The sequence below is a fragment of the Poecilia reticulata genome, linkage group LG7 (genome assembly GCF_000633615.1).
Source record: "Poecilia reticulata strain Guanapo linkage group LG7, Guppy_female_1.0+MT, whole genome shotgun sequence".
Taxonomy (NCBI): domain Eukaryota; kingdom Metazoa; phylum Chordata; class Actinopteri; order Cyprinodontiformes; family Poeciliidae; genus Poecilia; species Poecilia reticulata.
Genome location: NC_024337.1, coordinates 12,639,061 through 12,666,698, shown reverse-complemented (window position 1 = coordinate 12,666,698; position 27,638 = coordinate 12,639,061). Strand labels below are relative to the sequence as shown.

General features: G+C 40.2%; 2 protein-coding genes across 4 annotated transcripts in view; both read left to right on the top strand.

Annotated features, from left to right (window-relative positions):
- Window positions 1–23,824, top strand: LOC103467253 (uncharacterized). Of its 3 annotated transcripts, none has more exons than XM_008413466.2 (25): window positions 2–314; window positions 7,668–7,865; window positions 7,965–10,041; window positions 10,138–10,332; window positions 10,619–10,739; window positions 11,151–11,244; window positions 11,601–11,687; window positions 11,848–11,961; window positions 12,609–12,707; window positions 12,819–12,970; window positions 13,160–13,298; window positions 14,009–14,131; window positions 14,222–14,419; window positions 14,854–15,533; window positions 16,793–17,227; window positions 18,623–18,872; window positions 18,982–19,071; window positions 19,143–19,445; window positions 19,530–19,700; window positions 20,129–20,306; window positions 20,389–20,517; window positions 21,470–21,736; window positions 21,864–22,096; window positions 22,380–22,429; window positions 22,779–23,824. In XM_008413466.2, exons 1-24 carry the CDS (start codon window positions 312–314, stop codon window positions 22,407–22,409), a joined length of 6,366 nt encoding a protein of 2,121 aa, XP_008411688.1. In that variant the 5' UTR covers window positions 2–311; the 3' UTR covers window positions 22,410–22,429; window positions 22,779–23,824. The 3 variants fall into 3 exon arrangements, with proteins under 3 accessions (XP_008411690.1, XP_008411688.1, XP_008411689.1); XM_008413467.1 differs by having other exon boundaries at window positions 3–314; window positions 20,401–20,517; XM_008413468.2 differs by lacking the exons at window positions 21,864–22,096; window positions 22,380–22,429; window positions 22,779–23,824 and having other exon boundaries at window positions 1–314; window positions 21,495–21,588.
- Window positions 23,825–25,321: 1,497 nt separating this feature from the next.
- The window catches only part of LOC103467280 (protein-glutamine gamma-glutamyltransferase 2-like), a 9,070-nt gene continuing 6,753 nt past the window's right edge, over window positions 25,322–27,638 (top strand). The window contains exons 1-4 of the mRNA XM_008413519.1: window positions 25,322–25,358; window positions 26,686–26,877; window positions 26,973–27,200; window positions 27,372–27,490. Of these exons, the coding sequence (XP_008411741.1) occupies window positions 25,322–25,358; window positions 26,686–26,877; window positions 26,973–27,200; window positions 27,372–27,490 (576 nt within the window). The remainder of the gene's footprint in view (window positions 25,359–26,685; window positions 26,878–26,972; window positions 27,201–27,371; window positions 27,491–27,638) is intronic.

The following is a 27,638-nucleotide window of genomic DNA, read 5'->3' as shown; positions in this document are numbered from 1 at the left end:
CACTTGAGGGGCTGTGAGAAGGAAACAACCACAGAGAGACAGAAAACCAGAAAGCAAAGAGCAATCAGAGAATCGGAGCGCACAGGGGGGAGAGAGGGAGGCAGACACACAGAGTCATTGTGGACCGGCTGAAGACTCGCCGATTGCTCATCAGCCCACCGTGACTCAGCCTTGGACGCGTGTCCAAGCAGAATGGATTTCATTTGGGTTCAGCTGCCTCTGAGCTCCGCGCAGGATTTTCACTCCTTCTGGATTATATCTGAAAAAGCAGCCGGTGTCATGAGCGGGGAAGCCAGCGAGCAGCAGGGAAGATGGTAATGTCACTGTTCTTCAGTGTGAGATTACTTTCATCCTGCTCTTTTCTCTCTTTTATGTTTTCTTTTACAGATTAACTGAAGCAGCTACTTTTAAGAGTATAATGAATTTGCATCTTGAGTTTATTTCACAGCTCCGCTTTTATCTCCTGAAGACCTTTTACATGTTTATAATCTTCAGCTGCTACAGATGCGTTATTTCTTAATCAAAACACTATAGTTGACATATATGTAGGAAGAAATGTTATACTGTTACATTTAAGTTAATGCTTTCTCTCACGCCTGAACAAACATGGTGTTTTCTACATCCTAAACTGCTGACAGGTGAAGTTTGGCATCAGAAGCGTGATGTTCTAACACCACGTCTCCAAACATTAGTACCACAGAGGGATTTGTTTAGTGCGTCCTGACAAGAAGCTCTTTATGCTTTAACATCCGTGTACTCTGACCACATTTCTGCCATAGCTAACACTCACTGCTGCTGCTCTGCCCGAGCAGCCTGACTCAAGGTGAAGCTCTCAGGTTACCGAGCATTAGTCCAGGTTTTTACAATCCATCCCCTGTGCCTCCTTCCTGCTCCTGGCCCTACAAGATGTGACTCATGCAAATACAAGCAGAAAGTTTATTTTTTCAAAGTATGGGTGGCTGTCTGAAATGTGGATTTAGATTTTAAGCCTGGAGGAAATGTCTGTTTGATTTTGTCCGTTTCAGGAAAAGTCTCAGACGAGCGTATTTTTCATTCGACGTCAGAGAGGGTGTGCCTCGTTTTGTGCATAAAGCTGAATGTGTTTGCCGCCGACAGGCTGCTGGGATGTAATGAAGGGAGTTGAATTTTAAATTACCCGCCCAGCTCTCCCGTGGGTTTGACTTGGCAGGAGTCTTTGTGAGTTTTCCCATCCTGCTTCCTGTATAAGTTTTCCGTGTCGTCGAAACCAGGGGTCCATTAGCTCCGTTATTCCTGCTTTCTGAGTGGCCTCCATGTCTGGGTGTTCGTTCCCATGTTGACTAAGTTGTACAAAGCGTCTCCTTTTCCCTCTGCAGAAAGACAACTTGTCCTGTCTCAGTGATTCGATGGAAAAAATACACAAAAGTCTGATCCAAATTTCTGCTAGTAAACCTACAAATCATCATCTCCCCTTTACTTGGATTACCATCATTACCTTCATATACAATGCCTTGCAAAAGTTTTCATCTCCTTCAGTATAATTTTATTTTATTTATTTATTTATTTTTCATTTTTGTAACCATATAGTCAAAAACATCAACATGTTTTATTGGAGTTTTATATTATCATACATTGTTTTCACATGTTTTACAAGATAAAATCTGAAATCTGTTTTCATAATAGCTCAGTCTCAATCAGACTCAAATTAAGATTTTGCCTCTGACTTAACATTGGATTTAATTTTGGACTTTGACTGGGCCATTCAACTGTGTTTTCTTCAAGGGCTTAATTACTTACATTTATTTGTTCAGACAGCACATGGTAATTAGTACAAAATAACTGTTTTCCAGCAACCATGATGCTGTAACATCAGTGTGTCATAATAGAGATCAGGGCAGAGCTAAGTGTTTTCCTTTGCTTAGTGTTTTGCATGTAAAAAGTTTAATTTGTTTCTCATTTGACCAGAGCATCCTCTGGAAAACTAGAAATCGGACATTTTGATCATTTTCTTTTCCACTTTCCTTCCACAAGAGTCAGATTTGAGATGTGCTTAGCAAATATTTGCCCTGTCTCTAATTCTCTCCTGTGAGTTGTGGATATATCTCTTGGCTACTTCTCTGATTGATTCATCTTCTTTTCCAGATTTTGTCTTTATATCGGGACATTTTCTTTCCGCTTATGGACAATCTCTGCATTGTTGTGCGAGATGTTGGTTATTTGTTTTACAATATAACCCATAAACGTCTCCATGTCCTCATCACTGACTTGTCTGCTGTGATGCTTGGTCTTCATGGTGCTGTTAGTTCACTGATGTTTTCTCACAAACCTTCACAGAAACGGGTTTATATTGAGATTCAATTACACAGTGGTCGGCTCTGTTCTCCATTAAAATGGCTCCGTACTTTAAGGTATCATAGTAAAGGAATGTTCACCAAGCTTTTTTAATGTGTGAAAGAATAAGAAAATCATGTATTATTTTCTTCACTTGTTATGTGTGACTTTTTTTTGGACTGTCACGTAAAATATATTTGTTTTTAAGTGACAAAATGTAAAAAAAAAAGTTCAAGGGGTCTGAAAGATATATTTTTAAAAAATCAAAGAAATGGCAACAAATGTATGATTCAGTGTTTTGATGTTTGCTCGTATCGAAGTGGTCACTTTCCGTTGCTTGTCATGAAATCTGTAGGTTACAGTTACATTAAGCACAGCTGAGGCCTAATTACAGATGAGACGAGCATGTCAGTGAAAGCTAAGCCACACTTTGATATAATAACATCCCTCACATGGACACAGCGTACGTACGTCAGCCGCGCTCATGGTGATTTTTATAGACGGCTCAGCTCATTCACAATTCCCTCACGTGTTTTCGATGACCCAGACTGAACCGCCGACTGCTACTTTACGGCCATTTTCAAATCGCTCTGCTGATCGAGACCGTCATGATTGGTGTTTGTCTCCGGTGAGCTCTGGTCTCCTTATCCCACTGAAGCTGCTAAATATACCGTCTGGCCATCGCGCAGCCTCTGTGGTTTTGTACGGAGGATTTATGGCTTACGCCAGTGTAATTTGGCTTGAGCTTGAGAGGAGGTGACATCAGGTGTGTTGAGGCACAGAGGGATAATATACAGTAAGACTGAAGAGAAATAAACAGAGAGAAAATGAGGATTTTTGACCTTTTTTTGTTGCCGTTTTCTTCAAACATATAGTTTATAGCTGAAGAGCTCAGTGTTTTACCAACTAAGTTGATTCATTCAGAAAAAGACTGGAATTTGAGCTTTACAGAGTAATCTCTGTCTGCTGTGTGTTTCTAAATAGCAAACTAAATGAATCCCAAATGACTTATGTCTTTTGATCTCGTACTGTAGCTCTGATTAAAATGAACTGATAAGGAAACTGATTCATTTTGTGAATGTTTCGCAGAAAATTCCACATTACGGTTGCCACAAGGCTTCGTGTGCTCTGTTCATCGGCTTGTTTTCACTCATTTTTAGGGTGGCAGCTAATCTGTTTACTGCACAATTGAATTTCACCTTAATATCACATTTGTTGTCATCCATAAATGTGTCATTTTCTGTGAATGATGCAACAGATCAGCAGACTGAAATCCTCCATTCTGAAGAGAAAAGCATGTGTTGAAGATGTTGAAGCAGTGTGCTTGTTTGTTAGCTAAACTACTGACATCAACTATTTATAACGCGTCTATGACTTTTACTCAATGTTCATTTCCAATGGCCTCTTAAAAAAAAATGCAGGATTAGTGGTCATACATTTGTCCATCCTTACAGTCATCTGTTCAAACCTAAGGGACATTGCATAAAGTGTGAGAAACTATTTACATGTTTTTCTGTTTTTGCTTTTTCACATCCTAAGGAAGGAAAATTTTTTGTTTTCTCATTTTGAAGAGCGGCCAAAAGAAATGGCCATGTTTACATCATTGGTTATCTAAAATGGAGATTTTTTATTTTGTTGTTGACAGAGGAATATGATGGATTTTCCTATTATCTGATAGATTTTAACACTCTGGTCATAAACAGATGGTCATTTCTGTCGCATGTCTGTTGTTTATTGAAAATCTCTTTCTTCCAACAATATGGGTGAACAACAATCAAGGATCGGGTGCTTCAGCTCAGATTGATATTTGTTATTTGTTATTGTTGAAAAATGCGGGGGGAAAAACTTCCTTATTGTCATCTGATACAAAAGAGTGAAAGATCTTTTGAATCTTTCACTCTTTGTTTAATTTAGCTTTTTAAACAATCTGTTTTTGTAATGTTAGACATGTCCTTTATTCTGATGAGGGGCAACTTTAGTTGATCAATTTAGTCAAGTTATTAACAGTTTGAAAACATACAGTGTTGTTTATTTGAAAAACAAACTATATTTGCAGATTCATCATTCAAACCAGAGGACATTATGCTTATTTTCAGCCTGTAAAGCTAAACATAATGCTGTTTAAAGAGCGTAATGCAACAATGAAACGGGAAAAGATTTGCTCCTTTCTTTAAGTCGCCAGCATTTCTCCCTGTCCTCTCTGCCCAGCAGCAGTGAACAGTTTGTGTAATCCAGCGGGGAATCAGTGAGTGTGAGCTCAGATGAAAAGCAGCAAACATCAACACAGGAAATTGATTCTTCTTGTGCTTATGTAAAGTTTATCCAAGTGTTAGAACAGTGGTTTCTTATAGTGTCTCACATTTTCTCATGTATTTAGTAATATATCAAAAAAAGACAGGCACAGATCCAAATTTTGCCGATTTCTGTTATTTGTTTTGTTGTTAAAGTGGCGATGTGACGTGAGTCGGTCCTTTCTCCCAGCAGAGCAAACGGTTTCGGCTCCTGATTTACAGACCTTTGTGAAGGCAGAAAAGATCAGATTCACGTCGTCGGGCTGCTTGACAGGTCTTTAGCAGTGACTAGCACAGTTAGCACCACTAGTGTTGCGATAGCGACAGCCCGCCAGGTATAGCTTCTTGAGATTTTTGTAGAAGAATGCTGCCAGAGCTTGATCTGTTACAGACAAAATGGAAATTTCTCTCATAATTCAGAATGTATAAGAAGAATCCATCTCCCTACATTTCCTGTCACGTTCCAGATGATGATGATTAAACTGAAAAAGATTAAGTGTGCATTGAAAACATGCAAGATCTCCATTAGAAATGTCCAAGTCTGCATGCAAACTTTCTGGTTTTCTCAGTCCAGATTTGCTTGCCCTGCCTGGAGCCGGCTTGACATCAGAAATGCTCAGGGACTATTTTTGTTTCATAATGATACTGGATAGAGATATTCAAACTGTCTTTGGCCGCAGCACTGAGACATCTTATCCACAGCAATGTGAGGGTCGTAATTTATTTCAGTGACTTACTGGGAAGGATCTGTGTGTTTTTGAAGCCAAGTAGTTCTGCATTAACAGCAGTGTGCTGCCAGGACAAACAAATAAACTTTTGGTTTTAAGTGCAGAAATGCCTGAAAAATGTTTGGGTTCCCCTTCGTGGGTCAATACAGGCTGTTTCTGAAGAAGCAAAGTGTAATGTTGCCTTCCCAAGGATCCAGTGAACACAACTTTAGATATAATTTTGTGCAATAAAATTTTTCAAGCTTGCTAGCTTCTTCTTACTGTGAGGGAAACAAATAAACAAATTAATCAATATTTCTTTTGGGGGTTTTATGTCTTTTGAGGCCTGGAGGCCAGCAGGGGTTCTGAACAAACGAAAGATCGTTTACACCTGGGGCCGCCGCTGACCCAGATCTATCCGACAAGTCATTTCACTAATGGAATGACAGAATTGATGACTGAAGTGTTTTTAGTCCTGTGGAAACAGTTTAATTAAAAATGTATGAGCTGTAATCTATATTTACTTCCACTAAGCTGTGTGTTTCTGAGCTGCAAGCAACAACCGTCACCATCCAGCCTTCGGTTGTCGTCCCCTTTCCATCATTCTCATAATTGCCGTCCCTGTCTTTCTTGTTAACGTTATGTTGATGAGGATTGTTGAGGTTTGCCCCAGCGGGGTGTGGCAGAAGCCACCACAAAGCTCTACGTCAGACATGTTGTTCCCTGAGCTGTGGGATCTGAGGACAATCAAGGAGTTTCGGAGGATAATGTCACGGTACAAGATTATAGAGGCGACTCGCCAGTTCAAGAAATGTTGGGACTGACGGCGTCTTGCAAGACTTGTCATCTCCATTGAATATTTTCACATTTTGCAATACTCCATCCCCGATAATGCATTTTATTTGAATTTGGTTGTAGTGCATAGATGTGAGGAAAAAGAAATACAGTTTTTGAATTTTTTTAAATTGTACAAACACCCAAAATGATGCTGCTACACACTATTTTGTGATGGTCTATGTCAAACATAACCGGTTACAGGGAAGATGTAACTTAGACATGATTGACATATGGATTTGACTAATTTTGTTAGCTTAGACAACAGATTTAGCTTAAGAAACATCTCTGGTGTTCCCATTACCATTACTGTGTCTGATTTTACTAAATCTTACAAGGTTTGCATGGGTAGAAAAACAATCTTCAGGCCACACATCAACGTTCTCACATGCTGTTTCCTGGAGTCAGGTTCTCCTTCTGAAACCCACTGCTCTGGTCTTAGTGGCGCTAAATAAAGCAGGACCTAAATGTGGGGTGGGAGGCACGGGGGGGAATACATGAGTTCAGGTCAAAGGGAATGTGAAACCGTTTACTTGAATATTTGTCCACAGGCTGTCTGCCTCCACATAGAAGAACGAGAATTACTTGAATGAAGCCATATCTCTGATGATGAGGCATTTCTAGTTTACTCTGAAACAAAATTATTTAATGAACTGTATGTTTGCTGCTTAACACTACATATTGCTGAGACCTCATAGATCAAATGTAATTAAATTGGTGGGTGAGAACAGAAACTTAGCCAAAATCATGTATTGGCATTTTGGCAACAAGGCAGTTCAAAGTGCTTTACATGATAAAAAAAGAAAACATATTAAAACAAAAAGAAACAAAGAGAACTAATAACATTTTGAAATCCCGGCTTGAATTAATAATCTATGCTCACTTTTTAATCAGACAATCCTAAACAAACGGGTTTTTAAATTGAGCTAAAAAGAAGAATTGTTGTATTTGAATAAAATTAAAATGGAAAACAGTGAACCAGGTAAACACCTTCTGACTGCTGATTATAGTAATGTGCATAAGTTCTGTTAGGACAAATTAATTTGATTTAATTAGACAATAAAATACCCTTTTATTGTCTAATGTCTAAAATTGACATTAAAAAATAAAACAATTCCTGCATTATTTTTTGCAAAAAGACAGGAATTTGTATTTTTCTTATGTACATGTATCCAATTTTACTTAAGTGATAACAACGATGACTTTTTACGCCACTGTTGAAAGTGTTTACATTATGCTGTTGACTCTATGGCAATCTACCGGATGGTCATTAAATCGATAACTCGAAATACTTTCAGAAAATCAGAAAATATTAACTGGAGAACTTCACTTAAATAGTTCATTTGAATATCTACAGGGTAACTTGGTGCTTCATCAGCTTTTTGTTAGTAAAATATTGAGTAGCTGCACCGCTGTTTCTGTTTCATCATCAGTTTCCAGGTTTGAGCAGCTGACATGAAATAATATGCTGAATGCAAAAACAGTAAATGTTTTTAGCAAATCTCATTAAAACTTTCCTTTTCAGAACCTTGATTCTGTGGAGGGATCGATCCAGCACCTCCTCTCTGCGCTGTATCCCCCCTATGAAGCCACCGCCCCCACCCTCCTCAACCAGCTCTTCCAGATCATTGACAGCCGCTACCAGAGGGACGCCCTGCGCTGTTTTCTGGACTTCCTGGTACCGGCCAAGCACATTTTAGATACTGTGCAGCAGGCTGCATGCGTAAGTTATTCGCCGAGACTCTCATACTGTCTAAAACAGGATATGAATCACGTCAATTACATACATGTGTAATAACGTCATCATGCTGTCCACGTTCAGGCCCGATACTCCAATGTGCTGTTCCTCTGCGAGGGCTGGCCTCTTTGTTTACGTGACCAAGTGGTCGTCCACCTCGCTCCAATCGACCCCTCCCTTCTTCAGCCAGGCGACTTTTACCTCCAGGTGACTCCATTCTGTGACCAATCAGCTCGCATCGTGGTCTGCAGCTTGCTGAAGGAGGAGGGGCTTGGCGTGGAGGTAGTAGAGGAGACCCCGGTCCCTGAGACGTCCTATCCTTGTATCTTCAGCTCTGGCTGGCTGGACGAGATCAACCAGGACCGCCAGGGGTTGCCGCTCAGACAATGCCTTGTCGCTACTGAACGAGGCGTGGTGAGGTTGCCATGGGAACGGGTGGCTGTGCCTGATTTTGTGCAGCTGGCACGTTGTGCTGGGAGTAGCATGGCCTCTGCTGCTCCATCAAATTCACCTTTAACTCCGCCTCCTCCTCCACCTCTTCCTGATTCGTCCAAGACTTCCTCGTCTGATAATACCTTCACTCTTTCCTCTTCAAAGAAATCTGGGCAACGTGATCCTGCGACTAGTCAGAACTCAGTTTTAACATCTTCCCCAGCAGCTTTCTCTGTGGAAACCAGGATATGTCCTGCAAAGCACGGCATCGCTGTGTCACTTTGCCTGGTAGATGCTAGAACTTCGTCTTTGTCGCAGCTGGTAAAAATTAAAGGAAGCGAAGCAGAACATAAGCCAATAGGCTGGGTGTCCCCGCATACATGGGACAGTCGCTTCACTGGGACAAATCAAAACACAGCCGCAAAAACGGAAAAACCCAACCTCTCGGGTGGCAATATAATTGACTTCAAAGTTGGGAATAAAGGTGCTGTAGCGTCTGAAAATATATTGGAAGATAAACAGGGAAACTCTAAAGCACAGAGAATGAGCAGACATAAGCCAGTAGCTGTTGCAACAGCGGACTACATTGATATACTGCAGGCCAAAATGCTCTTCGATAAAGATCGGTCATTGACTGAAGAACTACAAAGCATGCAAGTGCACACCAAAGCACAAAAACATCCAAATTGGCAAATTCAGCCAATCACGCAACCGTTCAGCACACAGTCGGAAGTAAATTCTCAGACAAAAGCACAAGACGTGTCTGGAGACGCAGGACCTCAATGTGTTCGTGACCATTCCCTGAAGGAGCACCCTTCCTCTGACTCCCTGGACCCCCCTCAGTGTATCCGCACTGTGCGCTTTGCAGAGAAGCCCTGCACCCCATGCTTGGCCAGACGACAGGGTGGGAAAGTCACCAAAGCTCAAGAGCTGAGATGTCGATACAGAGACTCATACCAGGCCGCCATACAGAACCCTGTCACCTTTGGGGCTGAGAATAACAGAGGGGCTATGCCAGCCATGGTGGAGGAGGACACGGATACCTCACAGAGCGCCGACAAACTGAGAGCTGAGGATTTGTGGAGAGATGTTCAAGACCCAAGATGTGATCCTGGAAGCTGTAATCAGTCTCCTCCACAACTAGGTGGGGACATTTGTAAAGAGTCAGGAGAAATAAACTGCATCCCATGCAGAAAACCAAAAGAAGTAAATGTCACGCCCTATAATGATGGCAGAGTACATTCTGTCAAATCTTCTGGCAACTTTCACAACGTGAGCACGACGAATCCAACGTCAGAAATGAGGACACAGACTACAAACGTTCTGTCAGCTGCTGATGGTCTCAGGTACCCGGACGACTCAAATAAACAGCGCAGATCGAAATTTAGTTCAGCTGAAACATCTGAGATCCGCATGCCTTTCAACCATCTTGAAAGCCATCAAACCAGAACCACTTCGACGACTACGGCTCCAAACTTTAAGTCTACCCCAGCGCCGCAAAACAGACGAGACACCCACCCAGACAGGAGATGTTCATCTCTCTCCACGGCGGTGGTGGACACCTCGGAAAAGTGTGAACTGATCATTGTCGAAGGCCAAAACATCCGGAGAAAAGAAACCTCTGAGCCTCGCGCAGAGATTCCTCAGCTGCATGTGGTGAAATGTAAAAACAGCACAGCCTTCAGGCTGGTTTCACCTAAGATCAACAGAAAGAAAAATCCTCTTCCAGGTAAAGAACTGTTCTTGCTTTCATCATCACAGTTTGGAACATTTTTACCACACATTAAAAGGCAATAATAATTAAAGAAAAAGAAATGTGTTGCAGTTGCAGAGCAGCTTGGCACCAGGAGAATCAATAGCCATGTAACGGAGAACCCATCCCAGATGACTCCATCATCCTCCGCCGAGACCAAAAGGACCTCTCGGCAAGCGTCTGGTCGCCCCAGACCGGACCACCTCCCTCTGGGATCACCAGACCCCAGAGCCCATCCAGTTTACTCTGGGTTAGCCTCTCTCACAGGTCATTTAAAAATTCTTACTGCTTTAACCACAGATATAAATCTTTGTGCATGTTATAGTTCAACACCTCTAAGCAAAGGGTGACCAAAAACGTTCACATTACAAAGTGAACACTAAAAATGTATTCCTACACATGTAAACATAATTATCTCATAGATGATAAAATACCGTCTACCAAAGTTTACCCAAACATCTATCAGTTTTTTTAGAGATTGGTTACCTGGTTCAGATGAAGCCTGACTACATTATTTGACTCAACAACTTCTGATTCCCTCCGTCCACTACAGGCTGCAGAGACAGGACAGGCCGGGCGATCGTTGAACTCTACGGACACGATCAGGGATGGGAGTCAACGGTGACAAGCCACGAGTTGTTCCAGATGCTGCTCTATTTCTACTCCATCACCAGGTGAGAAAGAAGCGTCTCAGATGGTGGAGCCTGAAAAATCAACAACATGGGAACTGGTTTGTGGCAGACACTCACTTCTCATTTTTAGTGTTTTAGTGTCTGCAGTGGCTTCAGTGTCGATAAACAGGTCTGTGGTCAGTTGTCTACACGCACGCTTTTAATAAAACGTACATAAAAACGGATGAAAGCTATTTAATGTCAAAACTGATATTTCTTTTAATTTTGTTTTATTATCTTTTGAGAGAAGCCTCTTATTTCCTATTAGAAACAAACATCTTGGTTAAATAATAACACTTTGGAATCAAATTTTCCAGGAGTATGAATCATTTTTGGACTCTATTCTAAGTTTTACCAGGATGCCATGTATGTCAACATCAGTCCAAAAGCACTTTTGCTTGTGCCTGTTTGCAGAAAAGAAATCAGAGAAGCCGGAATGACGTTAATATTTGACGCAAGGAAGAAAAATCCTCAACCACATTTCTACAAGGCTCTGATGGCCCTTCATGTAAGAAGCACACAAAGTATATTTCTGGAGAACGCTGCAGGTTAATTACTGTTTACATGTAATATGTGACTGGAGGGCCACTATTAGCATCTAAAGACTGGTAAGTAATGTTAGGCACAGTACGACAGCCTGGAGTAAAAATACAACAGGTTATGCAAAAGTCACACAAAAATTCAAACTACTACAAACACAAACCATTACCTAATTATTAAACACAAAACATTCTTTAAAAAAAAAAAAAAAGTTTATTTTAGGAATTTTACCGGGTTGACTATTGATGTTGCTTTGCATTTTTTTTTATCAGCTTAATTCAACAAAATTGTTAAAAGGTTGTAACTTGTGTTAACCTGTTCCAGGAGTGGTCACCTCATGCTGTGAATAGTTTGGCTCTGCTGGTGGACAAAGACAACAACCCTCAGCCAGAAAGATGTCCCGGCATCCAGGTTGAGTTATTTCATCCAAACACCCTGCATTTGCGTTTTGTGCTGAGGATGTGTGTTCACAATCGTCTCTGAGCCTTAAGCCACAAGGGACATCACAGAATGGATATGATTTGAGGGATATTGTAAAAAGAAGTGACATATGTGTCTAATGTTGATGCAGACTGATTTGGTGACATCAATGAAAGCGTTACTCAAGCTGGTGGAGGCGAATCAGCTGAGCTTCGGTCTGGATGGCACAGCTCATGGCTACTGTGACTGGTTGGAGCTTCATCAGGTAGGAATTAAATATCATATGATTGATTTTGTTTTTCTGCTTGACTTTACCTATAAGTAGGGAACTTATGCTTTGCTCATATGTGTGTAAAAAACCAAATGTGTGCGGGAAAACGTTTCCTTTTCCCAACTTATTTTCTTCTTCAAAGAACGTAGATCTAATGTTTTCTAGTAAATGCAATGGTTTTTACTTAAATTTATGTTTTTTCTTTGACTTGCCAAACCTCACTTTCCTTCAGTTTTAACATTTTACTCATCAGCACTTTGGTTTTTAACTTGAGGACTGAATGCACACACTACTTGTTTAATCACCAGTTTAATTGTAGTTAAACTGGACCTCAGCTGCTTACTAATATATAGATTTTTAATTTGTACAAAAGAAAATCAAAGTACCCAAACTGTGCAAAGACTGAATCTGGTCTTTATAGGTAACTCAATGTGTTTAACAATTTGAAGAAGAGAAGATATAAGTTACTCCTGATGACAACAAACAAACCAAAAAAATCAAAACCCAACTACAATATCAAAGTTAATATTTTGTACTCAATGTATGTTTAGAATATCTCAGTGAAAATGTGCAGGAACCCTATTATCCTCTCTATTACAGGTAATCATTCATTCATGCATCTCCAAATCTTTGATTTTCAGAGACTTTTCCCTTTCGTTAACAATCTCCACGAAGCTTCCAGCCTGTTACTGAGAGCCATCAGTAAGTTAGAGGAACTGCAGATGACCGAGTCTGTGCAGGTAATTTTACTCTCCATTCCTTTCCTCTCAAAGATGCCATTATGGCAAGTTTTGTAACTCGGGTTGAGATAACTGTTCTACGTGTAAAAGTGTTAACACTCTGGCAAACAGGCTGTACAGCAATGCATGATGGACCAGAGGACTCTGATGAGGGACGTCTTGGAGGACAGTCGATTGGTCGGCCTGCAGCGGGAGGGCGGGGCCATCCTGGCTCGGCTGAGGAAGGAGAGCGACTTGAAATACCCTCACTGTGAGGACCTTAGGTACCCAACCATCGTCATGTTGTCGTTTTGAACGCTTACAGAAAGCGAACATTCATGACAACCAAGATTTTTTTTTTCCTCCAAGTCAGAGTCATAAAGGCAAACTGAAGTTGAGATCTTGAGTTTATCTCTGTAAATGTTCAGAAATGTTCTTTCAACAACTTGTGATTATCTCTTCTCTTTCTAAAGTGATGCAGTGGACTCAGTTACTAGTCTGTACAACTACGTGGAGGAGCAGGCCCACATCCTGGTGCAGAGGACGAATGCGTCACTGGAACATCTGGAGTACCTGCTGCAGCTCAGGGAGATGGAGGGACACTTCATGCAGGTCCGTCATGCTTCTCTCGTAATCTCTGATTTTCATGCATGTCTGAACTCTGGTAATGTTTACAGTGCTGTACGGAAGTTGCATCCACCTATGAACGGCATGCAGCCCGTGTCACTGTCGAGGTTTAGAGATGCTTTTTCAAGGTTTGAATAATTATTCAAGAAACAACGTTTTTTAATATTGATTCTGTCATAGCACTGACTTGATATTTGATTTTTTTTTTAATGCAGAATTAGTTCCGATTTTTTTTTACATTGTTAGGTATAGCGCTTACATTTTTACTACATTTTTACTACAGTTCAGGTGGGCATTATAAATGCCTTCTAAAACAATAAAACGGGACAAAATTTTTGATATTTAGTCACATTGACAAGAATGTTTGGATGAATTAAGGTGAGGCTTTTAAATCCAAAACACTGCTACAAACTGTCGAGCGCGGTGGCAGTACCATCATGCTGTGGGGAATTTCTTTTATTCTTCTGTCAGCGTTACTGGTGTATAACATTCTCAAGAAGGAGAATTAGTCATTTATACAGTTCTCTCTTCTAGTAACTACTGAGAGGCTGTAGTTAACTAAATTGGTCATAAACTGTTTTTACATCTTGCGTCATTTTTCATGTACAAGGATTATAACATGTTAGATCACAGACATTCAAACAAATCTGAAAGCTTCAAAATGTTTTCATCTGAATAACAACTTTGCTCTGCAGATTCAGCAATGGTTTACTGTAGAGGGAGAGCGCCACCTAATGGAGGTCGAATCAGTCGAGGGCTCGGGAGACAGAATGGAGCAGATCCTAAACAGCTTCACTGGTTTCCTAATTGAAGCTAACGTGAGTTGAAATCTCCCTCATGCCTTTCTCTTTGTGTTTTACTGTCTGTGCGCCTCCCTGAAGCCTCTCCCTCCCTCCTTCGTCCCCCAGGACCGCAGGCACCACGCCATGTCCTTGGTGTCAGAGGCAGAGAGACTCCAGCAGAGTGGGCTTTCCTACCCAGAGACGGGGACCTTCAAGACCCTCATCGGCACTTTCCAATCGGACCTGGAGGACTTCCTCTGCAGGGCGGAGGCATGTGGCCGAGAGCTGCAGATCATGGTTAACATATGTGATTTTTGTGAGCAGGTGAGATGGGGATGCTTGAGTGCCCAGTGCAAAATGCAAAAGCACAAAATCTTACCAAGCATTTATTTTTTTGGTCATCTCTAGTCAGTACACTTGACATAGGACAAAACAAACTTACAAGTAACTTTTCAGCAAGATATAGGAGCTTGTTTTAAGTCAATATTTTCTTAATACTGATGGAAAAAGCCTTAGTTCCAATGGAAGATTATTTCACTTCTAATAAGACATTTTTCCCATGTTATAAGTGAAATAATCAACTACTAGAAATAGGAATTTTTTTAAACAACATTGTCTTATTTTAAGTGTACTGAGATATTTCCAGGAGAAACTAGACCAAAAATTATTTGTAAGACTTTGTGTTTTGCTGTGATTTAGGGTAAAATTTAGAGTAGAATATATAATTAAATTCTGTTTTTTGTTGTTGTTTTAAACAGGCTGTGGAGCTTGCCAACGAGTGCACTGATTATTTGAATCTTACTGAAGCCAGAAATCTCACAGTCCAGTCCCCTGAAAGCACCTCATGGATCAGTCAGACAAACACTCGGCTGGTGCAGAAGCAAAGCAAAGACCCCGGCCTGAACGCCACATCTCTTTGCCACTCCGACGTCCAGGCTTCTCCTGACCGACTGATTCTCCAGTCTTTCCAGGAAAGGTTCCTCCACTTCAGCCCGGAGAAATTTCACGAGGTGAAGGCCCTCGCCGGCTCCCTGCAGGGATCTCGAGGGATGCACGTCTGGAACGCTGCCTGGCTGAGATTTCACGAGGCCCAGCAGCAGCTCCAGGAGAGGATGCAGGAGCTGGAGGAACTTTGCCATCCGCCAACAGATCCCAGCAGCAGCTGCGAGGGTCACTTTGTGGATGTGGTGAGCACCAACATCCAGACGGCCTCTCTGGGGGGACAGAGGTTGGTGGTGCAGTCGACCCCGGGGCCTCAGCGTTCTCAGTGGGAGGGCGTCTTGTCCAGTGCAGAGGATTTGGGTAAAAGGAGGCCAGTTGTGGACGGCAGCAGCCCTAATGCAGCAGCAGCAGCAGCAGCCTGCAGTAGCATTACCGTCATACCGGAGGGCAGCAGTGACGCCGGGACAAACCAGGAGTCAAAGCAGTCGTCTCACAGGTAATGAACTTCCTGCTGGGCACTACTTTGACTTTTAAGCTTTTATAATGTTGTCATTTTCCTAAAATAATGGTTGATGAGATTTTTTTTTTTTTTTTTTGCCAAAATCATTTTGGTAAAAAAAAAAAAAAAAGGTTATTTTTCTTTAATTATTATTGCCATTAACACAAATAATTGAGTTCAAGACACATTTAGAGCCCTGAAACATTAACACCAAAGTCCTCAATACTTTTTACTGGGATTATATGCAATTAACTAATACAAAGTAGAGCATAATTCTGAAATCTGAAGAAAATGATACATAATTTTCAACAGCTTTAACTGTTTTTATTTAACTTTAGTGCAAGCAGAGGCCTTTAGATGTCAGCTTTGTTACTAAACCTCAGTATAAACTCGTCTGTTCTATGAAAGCCTTAGTGTTCGTTAGAGAACAAACAGCATCCTGCAGACCAAAGTCCACAGCAGACAGTTGAGTATGCATAGAGGTGTTAATGAAACAATAGCTACAGCTGTAAACCGTTCAGTTCATCCTCAATTTTTGTGGTTCAAAGCTGGTGATGGGCCAAAACCACTTGCAGCGGAAGTTTGTTCTTCAAAATATCTGAATCCAAATACGCTCCACATTTTTACAATTATTTTTATATGTACACAAACAATAAAAGCAATATTTTCCTTTCCCTTTCAGTTCACAATTATGCACTACTTTCTGCTGATCTGTCAATAAAATACGTTGAAAATGAAACGTGTGACAAAAAAATTGTGATTTAAACTTAATTCCAACAATCCATTGTTGTGGTTTTCTTCGTAACCTCCACAAACATTTTAAATGAAGTTACATGACTTTGGAGTTAGTCCCTAAATCAGTACTAACTCCAGCTGGTGAGGTTGAAGGGAAATATTTCAGTAGATCCTGTAAGCACAGGTGTCAAACTCAAGGTCAAATCTGGCCCTCCGTAGCTACTTATGTGGCCTTCTAGAGTCTCTGAATTTGAAGATGACAGTTGTGTGCTTAATTATGATTATATCTGTCAAATTGAGTAAGTCTTGATTTAGGATCGAATTACATCAATGTGAAAAGACTTTAAAATTGTTTCATTTTTTTAACAGTTTGTTAACGGGTAGCTTTATCAACACACTCTGCCACACCCTGCCCTATGAGGACATAGGGCCTTGATGTAGACCCAAAAAGAAAAGGAGGCTGTAGAAACAGTAAAAAGTAAAAACTCACCCGTTTGCTGGTTTGTTTCATTCTTAAATAGGTCAGCCAGGAGAATAGAGAGGGAGGCACGAAAGAGACACACAAGCAGAGCCAGAAGCGAGAGGGATGCCGCCGCTTTATCTCAGTCCCACCCCGTTGGCTGCCAGTGGTTTCCATGGAGACGGGGTCTCGGAGTGAGGTCGGTGAGCCAGGACTCGTGCACCGCCAGTGCCGCAGCCGCTGGCTCCACACCTGAAGAGCAGGGGCCTCAGTCGCCGCCGTGCTGCTCCCACCGCGGTCAGCCGTCTTGCCGCATCCTGCAGGAAGCGCAGAAGTTCCAGATTTCCCGACATGGGAGCTTCTGCTCGGACAACTCCTGTGTGAGCGACGGTGGCGCTGCGGGGGCCGAATGCTGTAAACACTCCAGCCTGCCCCCGGAGACATATGGGAGAGCATTTTGTTTGTCAGGTCCACAGGAGAATGCCAGCAGTGCTCTGTAAGTTGACTATCAATGACTTTCCTTGCCTCTCATTCTTACTTACTTTACTCGCTGAAGTTTAATGAACTCCTTTCCGTCTCTAAGCTGACAATGAGGAGCTTCAGGTACTCTCTCCTTGTGTTTTCATTGTTGAATTTTAATCCATGTTTTTAGGAAATAGCAATCTTATCAAGCTTAATCTCCAACACTTCCAGGTTAAAGATTCAAGTTGAAAGATTTACTGTCTCTTCCAAAGTATCCAGAAATTTGATTAGTTTGCAGGATGATCAACTAATATTTTGTATGTATCAAAGAGGCAGAAAATTGTAATTTTTTTATTTATTTTGGTGTTATTTATCAGCACTCTTAGCTGGTGAGGCCTACGACTGTAAATCAATAAGATGGTGTCACTTATAAAATACATTCTTCTAACTGATTAATTTAAAGTTAACAAAACAATTACGGAAGCATCTGTTTGGAAGTTCCATATGAACAATTTCTGTTCTGCATCCTCAGAATCAAAACATGATTTTAAACTGAATTGGCATAGTTTATTTTATCAGAAAAAAACATTATTAATGATACCAGGGCTGTAGTAATACATGGTGTTCTGCTCACGATACGATATATATCACAATATTGAGCAAACAGTGCGATTTGATACAATTTAAAGGTCTTCTGAAAGATTTGACAGGGACAGAGTGATTTTGGTGACATTTTGTTTCTGTATATGATTGTTTCATAGACTTGGATTGAATTAATTGAACTTATGGTGTAATAAATGTTGTTTTTGTTATACACTTGCTTTGTTTAAATGTTAATTGTGTGACTTTGTGTGTTTGGTTATGCAGAAAATTGACCTTTTTTGTCTTATTCACTTATATTAGATAATGCAGTTTATCTATTTCATTTCATTATTTAATTAATTGTAACTGGTTGTTTCATTGCATGTCATGTTTAATGTACATGTGAAATAGAGTAAAAATGTCATGTGTATAGCTGTCATTTAATTCCTGTGGATTTGACATAAAACTCAAAATAGGATTTAATGTATCAATACTTGTGGATGAAAAATCAATACTTTCTGAGGAAAAAATATATTAATAAAGATAAAATTACACAGCCATAATATCAAGTTCATTTAACTGGCAAAGGAAAAAAATTCATCTTCTTGCTGTATGCAAATATACATCTCCACTAGTATTGGTTGTACATGCATCTGATATAAATATTGTTGCATAATTTATCTATCTTCTCGTTCACACACAGTTTTTCATGATATTTTTTAAAGTTCAGCTAAACCGTAAAATCTCAAGAAAATAGTCGCTTATATGTCTTCTGAAGCATGCTGTGTTTCACCCTTTACACCTGGCTGAAGGTAATGGAGTTTTAAATCCCCCTTTGTGTCGCCAGGAGGGTGCAGCATGTCATGGAGGAGCTGGTTTTCACCGAGAGGGAGTATGTGCGCTCTCTGGGTTACATCCTGACTCACTACCTCCCCCTGATGGACAGGTTGGACATTCCTCAGGATCTCAGAGGCAAGAGGGGGATCATCTTTGGCAACCTGGAGAAGGTTTACGACTTCCACAGCCACTATTTCCTCCCAGAGCTGGAGGCCTGCGAGAGGCAGCCGGCCATGGTGGCCCGCTGCTTTCTCAGACACGTAAGGAAAAAAAAAAAAAAAAACTATCTCACTCACTGTGCAGTTTTGAGATTTTTGTATGATTGTTTAAATTTGTTGTGACAATAATCCTAACCTGGGTTTCCTGCAGAGTGAGAGTTTTGGCCTGTACGCCTTATACAGCAAGAATAAACCTCAGTCAGATGCGCTGATTCTTCACCGCCGCCATGACATCTTTAAGGTCAGTTTAACGCATTTCCTGCCTGTTGTTAGTAGGTTTTGATACAACACTTCTTCTTGGGGGGATTTCAGAAGAAGCAGCAGGAGCTCGGGGACCTGATGGATCTGTCTTCCTACCTGCTGAGGCCCATCCAGAGGATCAGCAAGTACAGCCTGCTGCTGCAGGACATGCTGGCTTTGGTTGGACCCTGCAGATCGAAACAGAAGGACACCGCTGTGTGCACACACGGCGTGTGCAGCCTGGCTGCACCGGATCTGACCTGCGTGGAAAGAGACAGAGAGAGGAGTGAAATCCAGGCTGCTGCAGACCTGATTCAATTTCAGATGCGTCATGGCAACGACTTGCTCACCATGGACGCCATTCAGGATTGCGATGTGAGATATTAGCAGAGCAGAGCGCTCGCGCTTTGACTGCCAGCGTTAGACGACATAAACAGAAACTTTTTTTTCCTTCGTCAGGTTAACTTGAAGGAGCAGGGGGAACTGATCCGCCAAGATGAGTTCACAGTTTTCTTTCGGAAGAAGAAATGCGTCCGGCGAGTCTTCCTCTTTGAACATTTGATTCTGTTCAGCAAAACCAAGAGGACGGATATCGGAAATGATGTTTATGTCTACAAACAGTCATTTAAGGTATTTATCCACTGGCTTAAAACAAACAGCTGCTGAAGTCTGTTCACAGACTACTTGTATTAAAGTTTGCATACATAATATTGTGCATTTTGCAGTAAAATGCACATCACTGTCACACTTTACCAGTAAAATTGGGACAATGCGGCTTCATAAGAAAGCCTAAAAGTCTTTTCTAAATAATTCTGTTTTATGACCTCAGAGCAAATGACAAACTTTATTATTTTAAGCATTCCTAAAGCTTTTAGTTTCTGTCATTTCAAGTAGAATCTTTACTTTGCATATATTTCTTACATTTGATTATCACTGGCAAAGATCTGCTGGCACAGGGATCATTTATCTGTTTGTGTGTGTGTGTGTGTGTGTGCGTGCGTGTGTGCGCGTGTGTGTGTGTGTGTGCGTGCGTGCGTGCGTGCGTGTGTGTTTTCCAGACAAACGATATAGGAATGACCCATAACTCTGGCGTGAGCGGTCAGTGCTTTGAGATCTGGTTCCGCAGGAGGAAAAGTGAGGACACTTACACTCTGAAGGCCTCAAGCACTGAGGTGAAGGAAGCCTGGACCACTGACCTGGAGAGGATTCTGTGGAACCAAGCTGCTCACAGTAGAGGTGTTTGTCACAATATTACATTGAAATATATATTTAGAGGTTTGTTTGCTTTTTTTAAAAAATGCTCATTCTGAGAACGTAGTTTGTGTTCCAGAGCTGCGTTTGCAAGAGAGAGTGTTTATGGGAACGGGTTGCAGTCCTTTTATGGATATTCAACCCAGTGACGCGGCGATTTGTGACCGAGCCGTCAGCTGCATCCAGCCTGGGAGAAGTAAGAAGTTTGTACCATTCAGAGTGTTATACATTTTTAATTATCCTGATCCTCCACATATTACATCTGAGAGCATTACAGTGTATCTAATAGCTAATACTGTTATTTTGTAATATTTGTTTAATTTGAAAAATTTTTATTTGGGACATAAAGTTGATGCATTTTTACATGAGACTACAAAATCATTGTTATAAAATTACATCTTAGACCAATTTATCTAAATTGAAGTAAACATTTGGTGAAAGCACAAGGACTTGGTGAAATTTTCAAAGCTAGTTTTTTGTTCAGAGTTGAACAAATTATTTGTTTATTAGAATAAGTGAGAAGACAGTGTCTTGTAAAACCTTTAACACATTGCAAGCCTAAACATCCATGTACTTTATAGGAGTTTCATAAGACAGACCAACACAAAGCTGTAAAGTGGCGGTAAAATAGAAAATAGTTTTTGGGAGGAGTTTTGTACAAATACAAATCTGATTTAGAACAGAGCAGGCAGGTCAAAAATAAAGTTGTGGAGCAATTTAAATTATAAAACAATATCCCAAATTTCCAACATCTCACTAGCCACTTGATTTAAAAGTAGAAAGAGTATGGTACAACTACAAAACTACCAAGATGTAGTTGTTCACCTAAAGGCATAATCACAAAGCCAGACAAGAGGCCCAAGGTAACTCTGAGGGAGCTGCATAGATAAAGGGCTCCAACCTGTTAACAGGCCATGCATTATTAGTCCAAATGTGACCAATAGATGGCCTTAATTAGGAGAACATCAAGCTTGAAATTTGTAGTCTAATTAACTGGCTGGATTCATGTATGAATGTAGCTGAGTATCAGCAACATGTCAGTGAAAATCTGTCTCATGTTGTCTGATCATTTTACCAAGTAGAAACCTAAATATATAATGTAAAACGTGTTATATTCTCATTGATTGCATTTATTTGTGTGTCGTTAGTCCCTGTGGCGTGTTGTTCACACAGGGGCTTAGATTATCCCCGACCGCACTCCATTGGCTCTGGCAGCACCGCCTCCACCACCGTCAGCCAATCATCTTCCTCCTCTGGCCGGGGTTCGCTGCCCCCTTCTGGTTATCTTGGGAACACCAACCCTGGAGTTGGATCATCCCCTGAGGCTCTGACTGAAAACGAACTCAACAGCCATCATCTTCTTCAGCACCAGCCTCATCCTGACTGTGATCAGTGGAAAACTCGCTGTCCTCTGAGTGAGTTTATTGCTTAGGTTTAGATTAACATCTTTTGAAAGAAGTTATAAATTCACAACTTAAGTAAAGTCGAATTTAATAGTTTTAGACATTATTATATTGTGTTTGGTGCATGTCTTTGTTTCAGTCGAGAGCACTGACTCGTCTGGAGAAAGTATGAATCTGTACAGCAGCCCAGACCACAGCTGTCTGTCTGCTATCAGCGGAGAAGTAGTGGACGACTCTTCATCGGTGTCCCAGAGGTCAGAACAGAAATCAACTCTTTGTCGGACCCCCAGCCTCAGGAAAAACAGCTCCCCTGCAGCTACCAGAAAGAAGCCTGGTGTCCCCCCCAAACCTCCACATCTAGCTAAACCTCAGGTAAAACTGAAGATGAACTGAGCAACGTCGTGAAATTTTAACATTGTCTTGAATATAATTTACATCTATTGCTCTGAACTCCAGATATCTGAAACTACTTGTTTTCCTTGAACAGTTATGAATGTTTGCATTCATGGTTTGCTAAATAAATACTATTTGTTTATTAAAAAATCTAAGTTCTGTAGTAGACATTGTCCACAAAACATATCAACAAGAATTTAGGTGCTTATATAATGGTATTATTTTCATCTTTGATTAAACTGAACTGTATTTTTCACTGCAGGGGAAGCTGGGAAGATCAACGGAAGTTTGACCCTTATTTCTAAACTGAAGGTAATGGTCATTTAACAACTTAAATTTAAAGTTTACAATGTTTTAAATAGGAATTTACCAGTCATGGTTCAGTGGACGATTTGCAGTCTAATGATACCAAGTGGTGGTAGATATTTTTGCCATCAACCAGTCATGTCTCATCAAGCAGATGTATCTCTGATGTGAACCATGTTCTATACAGAGCAATATTTTTAGAACATTTGTGTATTTTATAAAATGGTAAATAGAAATGTATTAATGAGTAATAATAATTGAGACTTGTGGCTTTGGAAGGTTTCATTTTAATTTATTTTATCATTTAGAAAAAAGAAAGGGAGGTGTAATTAATGTAATTTTTTTTTTTTTGCAGATGAGCAGTCAATAACATAGCTGATGCCTGCTGCAGACTCTATGAAGACAGAAGGATTGAATGCATGGAAACATTTCTATGGGCTTCACAGCCATTATTTCTTATCAAAAAGACTGTATTTTTTTATTTATTTATTGAATCGGTTTTGGTGTCTCAAAACTATAGATACCACCAGTGTGGGATCTTGTCATGCACAATTTTTGCAGGTTTATATTTGCGGGGATCAAACAAGTTTATTAAACAAGTTGGCGTCACCAAGACCAGCATTGTTATCCAAGGTTAGCTTGGTCAGTGTTTACATCGGCCCACTGTCCAGAGTGAAGACATAAAGAAGAGGTTGACCTTAAGTGGAGTTAAGTATGTGGACATTGGTACTGTGGAAAAATTGAAACCGCTTGGCAAATTTTTTTGTAAGAAAAAGATTTACCAAATACACAGTAAATGTTTGTACTTTTTCCAATTTCAATTTGAAGGTTTTGTTAATGTGGTGCCTTTCAGTATTTAATGCTTGTTCCGACATTGTTGTGAATGTCTTTTGTCTTCTTCTGATGGGACAGACCACTAGCCTGTGTGTTTGAGTTGTGTTATATTTTAGACGCATCCAAAAGGACTGGGATGACTATATATGCATGATCTTCAAGAAGGAAACTCAAGCTTCTGCAGAAGAATGCACAATTGCAAGACAGCAGTCAAAACCCACCGGGATCCACAAATCAAATCAGTTTCACCTAATTTTTGGGATTTAGTTAAGTGTTTGGTTTTTTTTCTTCATATTGTCTTAAACATTAGCCTACTGTTGTACACTTGAAAGTGTCTGGATTTTGTTTTGCTGTTCATACAAAATGTGCATGTGCAAATTATGACATATTAGACCATCGTTTTCATACTTTGTGTTTTATATAACTTATGTGAATGTCTTTTTTTTTTCAGTTTTATACTACCTTATTTCTTTTAACTTTTGTAAGCAGTGTCTGGTTTGAATGTCAGGTTTCTTCCCTCTGAGTTTAAAATGTTTGATTGCAATAAAATGAGAATGTGATACCAGATGGGAGCTGATCCCTTTATTTATCTCTTTATTAAACTTCTTTATTTTAGCCCAGTGAACCAAACCTGACTGCTGGTACATGACTCCAAAAACTAGGCTGCAAAGACATCAAAAGCACATCATACTGCTAATGATGTTGTGTTCTGTGTTTTCTGTGTAGTTATTTTTGAGGTTTCCTGTCCCTGTCCTGTCTTCCCTGTTGATTGCTTCCCAGGTGTGTCTCATTCCCTGATTACCCTCCCTGTGTATTTAAGTCCACCTGTTGTCTTTGTCTCTTGTTAGTCTCCCTAGTGTCACGTCGCCTGTCTGTTTTCCCCCGAGCTGCTTGCATCTGGTCCGTTGAGCTGTTTTCTACATTAAACCTTCATCTTCTTCAACCTGGGTCTCAGCGTTCTTTCTCACTACAATCAACCACAAATCATGACAAATGAATGATGGTAGTGGCAGCATCATGACCTGGGGTTATTTTTCTTTTTATCAAAATGGGTTCAAGGATGAAAATATAACTGGGTCAAAAGACCCGTTAGGTTTGACCACAAACTTTCACTAAACATGGAAGATTTTAATTTTTTTTAGCATCAGAGTGAGTCCAAAGCAGAAAGGGGAGGTATGTACCGGTCAAAATTTACAAGAATTGGACACAAAAGTCATCAAGCCACCTTCACAGATTCAAATTACTTTGTTCTTAATTTTCAAATCATTTCACCCATTTTAGATTTCCTGGCTGTCTTTTTTTTAACAGGTCTAAAGGTCCCTACCTTGGAAAAATAGCTGTATAGGAAACAAAAGGGTTCTTTTTAATATAGAAATATTAAATATCATTTATTTTATTAAATGTTTCCATGGAAACCATTGTTTATCAGCACATTTAAAATGGACCAAGGACAAGCTAGATTTCCAAGAATTTGACACTAAATTCAACAAAAGTGAATGTCATTAACTAGAATAAGTGTATTTCTTAAAATGACTACACCCGCAGCTTAACATTACTGACATTTCCAGTCGAGAAAATACCAAAAATCTATGCGAGCAAAGAATGCTAACAGTTTTTTTTTTTTTATGTTATACCGTATAGCCAGGTTAAAACAAACACAAAAATAAACACAAAATAAGCTAAATAATTTAGTAATTACTAATATCTCCGGAATAATTTGTTTTTGTTTATTAAATTAAAATATTAGAATAACAGTATTAACCTTCCAGCTCATAACTCTGCAGGTGCTCCTCTGGCAGCAGTCATCTTTCAAAAGATCATTTACCGCAGGCTTCTTCAGGAAGTGCTACTTCGGTAAGTTTTGGAAAGTAGACTTCTTCACCAAGCTCAAACCTCCTTGGGCTTCTTCGTGCATCTCCTTCCAAAGTCTCGAAGGGAAAGAATTCAGAACGTGAGAGTTTTTATGGGCTCGCTGACGCTAACGTCGTTTCCATGACTATGATCAGTGGTGGGAAGTAACTGAAGTACAATTTTCGTGCATATGTACTTTAAGTAGATTTAATAATGGATACTTTCGACCTTTACTCCACTACATGTTACAGTAAGTATCTGTAATTTCTACTTAACTACATTTCTACAAAACTACCGTCGCGTTACTCGTTACATCCAAGTCGCATTGCGCTTTTTTTTTTCGTTAAAATGTGAAGTTCAGGGACTGGTGCGGTAAAATCCAAGCAATGGCGTGACTTACTAATTACGTGTGTCTGTTGCGATTGAGAACGCACGCGCTAGTGCGTGATAGAAATTGGACTACAGAAGCTGAAGCGTGCTAACGGCAACAGGTAACAAACAAGTAAAGACTGATGCAGGGCACCTCTTCCTGCACCAAAAAAAAAAATCCAAACCCACATAGACTAGTTCAGACAGAGCTCACATTTAAAACTCGTTTGAATCCAACATGGGGTTGCTGAACGAGAGATGGGCTTTGATCAGCTGGGGGAATTAAACTGCTAAAAGCACCAGAAAATGTGACAGCTTAGACTGTGCAACGAAGCAAAATGTAGCAATGGGAAAAAAAATGTTTTTAGTAAGTGAGTAAGCAAATGAATGCTTGATTGAATTAATTCATTGTCAAAATCAAAGATAATTTGCCAAAAATAACAAGGGAAAACGAGCAAAAGTTGACAATCAGTTTTATAAGGGTTTAATTCAATGCATGCCACAAAAAAATTATCAATTAAGGGTATAAAAACTTTAACATGCTGTTGTTTATCAGAATTTAATGAATAGAGATAAGGTTTTTTTTCCAAATTGATAACCCATTTACATTGTTAATTTCTGTTCTGTTCTGTTTTTTTTTTGTTTTTGTTTTTTTTTTTTTGGTTGGGGGGAGAGGGTCATCCGATATCCGATATAATCTTCTTTGTTCAACACAAATAGTTCTACATCAAAATCTACCAGGGATATGAAGACTTTGGGGGTACAACCATAGAGTTAAATATTTGCCATTTTAAATCAGTTTCATTCATCATTCTCAAAAATGAAGATAGCATTGAGAAGTTCTTAACATTTTCATGATGATAAAAAGGATCCATAACCTACGAAACTTTTTACTGACTCTTTAATTTATTAAATTTACTAAAACTTTTCCCTCAAAGGCTGAACAACAATTTCTCTGCAGAAATGAGCCAAGGTAAGGTGGTAGTATTTCTGTTTTAATTGTGATAGCGCTTGTTTGTTTTGTGCTCTTACTTCTGATGCACATCCTTTAGGTTTCTGCACACAAACTCACTTGAGTGTGAGATTGAGATTGAGAAATATTTCAGACCAGGGACGTTATGTAACTTCAGGAAGAATGTTGAATTGAAATGATTTACGATCTGTGAGGAATGACGATGCGTGACCAAGATTTCTTTGCTTCTGTATAGGAACAGCATTAGACATTGAGCGCTGTGATCTGAATATTAAGGGCAACCACAGCAATCACCACACTGATCTTTTTGGGCAGGAGTGCTTGGTTGTCAGAAGGGGGCAGCCCTTCAGCATTGTTTTACACCTGTCATCTAGCAGCAAAGAGTTCAAAGTGGGCAAAACAAACTTCGTGTTCGACGTTGAAACCGGTACTCCCCTCTTGCAGCCTTACACCCAGTTTTTTTATATTGATTTATATCAATTTAATCAGCATATACTCCTATTTATATCTGTGTTTCTGCAGGTCCATTACCAAGAAGAGAATCTGACACCAAAGTTACCTTCAGTCCACAGGCATCGGACACAGAGTGGAGCGCTTCAGCTGCTACTGATGCCTCTGGAAGAACAGTAACTGTGTCCATCAGTTCCTCTCCCAAAGCCCCCATCGGGATCTATACTCTGACTTTAGACCAGTTGGGTCAGAAGACAAGCTTAGGACAGTTTACTCTGCTTTTCAATGCCTGGTGTCCTGGTGAGTTCATTAAACTGTCTTTGATAAATTTACTACGATTTAAACTTAAACTAATAAATCTTAGTCTCCCTAAAAAAAACTGTTATCGGCTTCAAAATTGCTTTCTCTAACAGTTTTATATGGAAATAATGTGAAGGGGTTCACACTTAATCTGTTGTGTCTAACTAACAGATGATGCAGTCTACATGAAGAGTGAGGAAAAGAGGAAGGAGTACGTTCTAGCACAACACGGGCTGATCTACAGAGGATCACACAAAAGGATTAAAGGGAAACCCTGGAACTTTGGGCAGGTACCCAACCCTACCCCACCATACCCCACCTTACCCCACCGGTCAATTACTTTGTGGAGTGGGGTTGGATATTGGAGAGAGGGAGGGGGAGGTGCCGAAAATGTAGTTCTCCCAGGGCGCCAAACAGACTAGGACCGCCTCGGCTTCA